This window comes from Colias croceus, chromosome 7 (genome assembly GCF_905220415.1).
Source record: "Colias croceus chromosome 7, ilColCroc2.1".
In the NCBI taxonomy this organism is placed as follows: domain Eukaryota; kingdom Metazoa; phylum Arthropoda; class Insecta; order Lepidoptera; family Pieridae; genus Colias; species Colias croceus.
Window position 1 is genome coordinate 1,014,816 of NC_059543.1, and position 6,468 is coordinate 1,021,283.

Here is a 6,468-nt window from a genome sequence, read left to right on the forward strand (position 1 = left end):
ACTATAGTATGCACTATGCAGTTCCATCAAGAAGTAACAATAAAAAGTATACAATATTAAACTAGTTTTTAATTATGATTGTGTTTCTTGAAATATCTACTGTCTACACTGACGATAGTCTAGTTAAGTGTTAATTCGAAAATTAACAATACTTAAACCTGAACAAGAGTTAATTTTAAATTGGTCCCCAGTCTAAATATTTACGGATAAACCTGTGTATTTCAGACTATGTGAAATTTACATAAGTTTGATATATATAATATACGTATATATAGTTTACGTTTATTCAAAAACTTTGATAAACCTAAGGTATTAGAAAAGAAGACATTTTGTAAATAAAAATACAATGTCGATATTTTTTAGTTACGTACATCCCTACAAAGTGACGCAGCCATTTTATCTGCAGGTTGGCTGCATTGCTAGCGCCAAATTTTAGCCAATAGCAAACCGAGGGGGTGACTAACGCGAAAGCTCATTGGTGGATCCGGGGAATATTCCAGAAAATCCTAGTGACGTCGAGTGATTACGCGCGTCCATATAAAATAGTTGGTCGATCGTGTGCGCCATCTTATTTCGTGAAAAGAGGCCGACAATCGCGCACCTTTGCTAAGTGTTCTACTATTTAAGTCTATTGAAGTGATAATAATTATAAAGCATACACAGTAAGTTGATTTTCTATATCTATTGGTTAATGTGAATTTTGTGTATAAACTAAATAATTTTTCCTTAACTGATGTAATTTCAAAGAAATTCCAAAGGGAAAAATTTCCAGCGGAAGATCCTTGAACTCCTCCATAAATGATTAGTGACTCACATTAACTATCGTTAACTTTTACTGAAAATCTCGTTAATTTCTCGTATTTTACATAAATGTGGTTATTGAAATGATTAAAAATCGATATGGTCCTCCATTTGGCGTGGGTTGTCATTTAATTCCCACGTGTTTGGACTTAACCCATAAAAGGCTTAAATAGTAATCGCGTGTAATTGCATTTGCGTTACGGTAGTGAATAGTTTCAGTTTATTTCACTATACACATAAACTGGTAGTTTTCTCGAACGTTCGTATCGATTTTACGTTATGGCCGCTCGGTCGGCAATGCGTATGTCCCACGCTATAACAATCTGATTATTTGCAGATGGCAGCAAAAGCACCAGCCGTAGGTATCGACTTGGGTACCACCTACTCCTGCGTGGGTGTGTTCCAGCATGGAAAGGTGGAAATCATCGCCAACGACCAGGGCAACAGGACAACGCCCTCGTACGTTGCCTTCACAGACACCGAGCGTCTCATCGGCGACTCCGCCAAGCACCAGGTGGCTATGAACCCCAACAACACCATTTTCGGTACGTATTTTACGACGCGGTTAGGTAACAAAGGATTTAAGTCTATGCAAGTTATTTGTTGCACGCCAATGTACTTATGTAAGATGTACAGAATTATGCATTTTGCACGTGTATGACCTTAAAAATTTAATGAGGTTAAAAATCATTCATTGATAAAGTGTAAATGAATGATGATTGATTATAAAAACAAAGACGGCCTTGAATATTTGTATAAATATGAAACTTGAATCATTTAATTTTAATATTTTGTACTTAAATCACAATTCATTTTTTATATGAATATTGTTGAATAAAGGTACAAGTCCGAGACGGGCCGCAGACCGCAGACTTTTATGCTATCATTATAAAATTCAGAATTTGTATATCATCCTAAAATAATGATGATGAAAGAATAAAGACTAAATAAGAATTTATCTCAAGCTTTTATCTTGCTTATATTCGTTGATAGCCGCCTCCTTGGTACAGTGGTTGACGCGTGAGCATAGAACCGAGGGGCTGGGTTCGATTCCCGGTGGAGACAGAAAAAACCTTTCCTGGTAGGACACAGAAGGCTGACCTACTTGTCCTTAAAGAATATCAATCAGTGAAACAGATATAATATGCATAATGCATCAGCCCCTTACCCCATTACGGGGACACGGAACTTCACTCTATATCCATTGATAAAAATTTTGATTGATGAGTATCATACACATTTTTGATGGGATTGATAAATAAAACTTGTTGGTAACAATAAATTTGATAGATTCTAAAAAATATATTTCCATTAGAATGCATTTTACATTGAGAATATTACTGCTATTTTTTATACTAATCTAACTTGGTCAATCATATTATTAATTTAATTTGTTAGTCATATATAAATCAGTCTTTGTTTATTACTCATGCCGAGCCAGGGCAAGAAACTTAATAGTTAGTTAATAGTTAGAAAACGAAATTTATGAAATGTTAACCAAGCCTGCAACAATTTTTTTATGATGATAACCAATATACTAGACTAGAGTCTCTGAAAATATTGAATGATAAAATTAATCTGAGAATTTATAAAATTTAGTCAAAATTGCTTGAAATGAGCTTTGTTCTACAACAGTTGTTTTCTATTGTTACAGATGCCAAACGTCTTATTGGTCGCAAATTCGAGGATGCTACAGTGCAAGCAGACATGAAGCACTGGCCATTTGATGTCATCAGCGATGGTGGCAAACCAAAGATCAAGGTACAATACAAGGGCGAGGACAAAACATTCTTCCCAGAAGAAGTCAGTTCAATGGTACTTACAAAAATGAAGGAAACAGCTGAGGCATACCTTGGCAAAACAGTGCAGAATGCAGTAATCACGGTTCCAGCGTACTTCAACGACTCACAAAGACAGGCCACGAAAGATGCGGGTACCATCTCTGGCCTGAACGTTCTCCGAATCATCAATGAGCCAACTGCTGCTGCGATTGCGTACGGTCTAGACAAGAAGGGAGGTGGAGAACGTAACGTTTTAATTTTCGACCTCGGCGGTGGTACTTTCGACGTGTCCATCCTGACCATCGAGGATGGTATCTTCGAAGTCAAGTCTACCGCCGGAGACACTCACTTGGGAGGCGAGGACTTCGACAACCGCATGGTTAACCACTTTGTCCAAGAGTTCAAGAGGAAATACAAGAAAGACCTCACCACCAACAAGAGGGCCCTCCGTAGGCTGAGAACCGCCTGTGAAAGGGCGAAGAGAACTCTCTCTTCATCCACACAGGCCAGCATTGAAATCGACTCTCTGTTCGAGGGTATCGATTTCTACACCTCCATCACGAGGGCGCGTTTCGAAGAACTGAACGCTGACCTCTTCAGATCCACCATGGAGCCCGTCGAGAAGTCGCTGCGCGACGCCAAGATGGACAAATCCCAAGTACATGATATCGTACTTGTCGGAGGTTCAACCCGTATCCCAAGAGTGCAGAAGCTCCTTCAAGACTTCTTCAACGGCAAGGAGCTCAACAAATCCATCAACCCTGACGAGGCCGTCGCATACGGAGCTGCCGTTCAGGCTGCCATCCTGCACGGCGACAAGTCCGAGGAAGTTCAGGACCTTCTTCTGTTGGACGTGACTCCCCTCTCGCTCGGTATCGAAACCGCGGGAGGCGTCATGACCACCCTCATCAAACGTAATACGACCATTCCCACCAAGCAAACTCAAACCTTCACCACATACTCCGACAACCAACCCGGAGTGCTCATCCAGGTGTTTGAGGGTGAGCGTGCGATGACCAGGGACAACAACATCCTGGGCAAGTTCGAGCTCACCGGCATTCCCCCCGCGCCACGAGGCGTTCCTCAGATCGAGGTCACCTTCGACATCGACGCCAACGGCATCTTGAACGTATCCGCCGTCGAGAAGTCGACGAACAAGGAGAACAAGATCACGATCACCAACGACAAGGGTCGCCTGTCGAAGGAGGAGATCGAGCGCATGGTCAACGAGGCCGAGAAGTACAGGAACGAGGACGAGAAGCAGAAGGAGACCATCCAGGCGAAGAACGCTCTCGAGTCGTACTGTTTCAACATGAAGTCGACCATGGAGGACGAGAAGCTCAAGGACAAGATCACGGACTCTGACAAGCAGATCATCCTCGACAAGTGCAACGACACCATCAAATGGCTCGACTCAAACCAGCTCGCCGACAAGGAGGAATACGAGCACAAGCAGAAGGAGTTGGAGGGCGTGTGCAACCCGATAATCACGAAGCTGTACCAGGGCGCGGGCGGAGCACCGGGCGGCATGCCCGGCGGTATGCCCGGCGGCATGCCCGGCTTCCCCGGCGGAGCCCCCGGAGCTGCTGGCGCGGCGCCCGGTGGCGGAGCAGGCCCCACCATCGAAGAGGTTGACTAAACATTCCACTTTTCACAATATAAGATCCTTTCCGATAAGGTGTTACTCCTCCTGATTCAAAATAAATGATGTAACTTATTTTGTTGTTTTCTTTCATACTCTCACAAGATACACAATATGATGAATTATTCAAAATAAATGGCTATGTATGTGTTCTGAAACTTTATACAGTACAAGACAATACATAATATTCTCAATACAATTAATAGTTCAGGATACATCGCCCATTTTTGCAAGTGACTACTATCAAGCTAATTTTCCGTTTGTAGCTTTATTTTGATGAGACGCCCAATAATTTCGTGTACGAAAGTCTCGATTGTGGTAGCTAACAGAGATAACAAGGATAAAAATTTTTGATTTGATGGTTCTCAAATATTTATTACTAACTCATTTTTTTTTGTTCAATCTCAAGATAATTACCTAAATTATTATTCGAAAAAATATTTGTCCTACAAAATCTATGGTTTGTTCAAAGAGTCCCCCTTTCCAAAGTGTATCGATAACGAGGTAATCATAAATGATTACTAACAAGCTGATTTTTTTGTTTTCACTTAGTTAATGTTTATATAATTCAACAGACATATTGTCCTACAAATTGCGTAGGTAATAAATATTTGAGAACCATCAAATCAAAAATTTTTATCCTTGTTATCTCTGTTAGGGTGTATTCAGAAAGAAAGCTTGAAACTTATAAGCGCTTATCGGTGCTTGTCAATGCTGGTTTTGACAAGCTTGTCAATGCTGGTTTTGACAAGCTGGTTTGAGCATTGACAAGCGCCGATAAGCGCTTATAAGTTTCAAGCTTTCTTTCTGAATACGCCCTTAGCTACCACAATCGAGAGTTTCGTACACGAAATTATTCGGTGTCTCATCAAAATAAAGCTACAAACGGAAAATCAGCTTGGTAGTCTGTAGTCACTTGCAAAAATGGGCGATGTATCCTGATATATGAAAAATCGAAGTACAAAATTTCATCAAATTCTAGAACAACTATTTTAACATGATTAGTAATTATGAAACCATTTATAAGAACTTCTGCACTGATTTGACTAAAATAAAATCTGTACATAACTACTATAATAAATGGTGTACCATAGTGAAGCAAGATCAAGGAAGCTTGCTGCAGATGTAGGATAGATTGAGTAGGACAATGAACCTGTGAATTGTTTCACAATTTTTAAACTACCTAGGTAGATTTTTATTACCAACCCACTTACTAGGTAGTAGGTACCTACTAAAAATCTACCTACTTCCTACGTTAAAAATTACTAATAGATCGAACGATTTTAATGTCTAGATATATCTAGAAATTAGGTAGGTAGGTAGGTAATCAATACCGTCAATATTGTATCTTCAATCTAGGTTTTACTATTTCAAATGTAGGGAAATGAAATTAATCAGTACAACTGTGTCTTCAATCTATTACTTAGGGTAGGGTAGGTAAGTTTTAGGATTGCATCAATATATTTTGGAAGTAGGTAGGTAGGTGTATTTCATTCATAAAAATACAATAGGTACTGTAATGTAATGTATCTTCAATCTAGGTTTTACTATTTCAAATGTTCCCTACATTTGAAATAGTAAAAATGGCTAGTACAAATTGAGAATTGTCGTTTTTCGAAACGACGGTTAATAGAGTTCAATAGGTACTATAAGACAAAATTAAAAATATTGTAATGACGTCAAGCTTAGTACTATTTTTAGTGTCGTCAATGATTGCGATTATTTTTATCGATCTACTTTAGTTCATGCGTTGTAATTTTGTCAAAATATGCTTGTAGTCGGGGCTTGAGTCGGGGCAAGAAACTAGTCGACCTATAGAGGTAGGGCCTACATTCGCTGTTATGTTGACATTTAAAAATAAAGGTCCAGCAAAGAAGTCAGTCGTACATTACGCAGAGCAAGTAATGTAGGTACATTATGTAAGGCCTACATCAGCTGTTATGCTCACATTAAATAAAAGGTCCAGCAATTTTATTTGTTTGTTTTTAGCATTAGGTAGTTAGAAAATTATGAGGTAGTAGGGGGGGAGGGGTCAAATTAAAATTATGATTATTTTTAGGTAAATTTTATACATAAAATGTTAATTTAAATTATGGCGTATTATAATATTTTTAACCCCCGACGCAAAAAGATGGGTGATAAGTGTTTGACCGCTATGTGTGTCTGTTTGTGCCACCGTAGCTCGCTAGCAGGTAATTAGATGCAGTTTTTTTGTTAGGCAGCATATTTTCCGACGCTGGTTCT

The 6,468-nt window shown here is 39.3% G+C and overlaps 1 protein-coding gene across 1 annotated transcript; it reads left to right on the forward strand.

The window, feature by feature from the left end:
• Positions 1 to 508: 508 nt before the first annotated feature.
• Positions 509 to 4,299, forward strand: LOC123692968 (heat shock 70 kDa protein cognate 4). The gene is made up of 3 exons (XM_045637820.1): positions 509 to 662; positions 1,139 to 1,346; positions 2,456 to 4,299. The coding sequence occupies exons 2-3, from the start codon at positions 1,139 to 1,141 to the stop codon at positions 4,219 to 4,221; spliced, it is 1,974 nt and encodes a 657-aa protein (XP_045493776.1). The 5' UTR covers positions 509 to 662; the 3' UTR covers positions 4,222 to 4,299.
• The last annotated feature ends 2,169 nt before the right edge of the window (positions 4,300 to 6,468 follow it).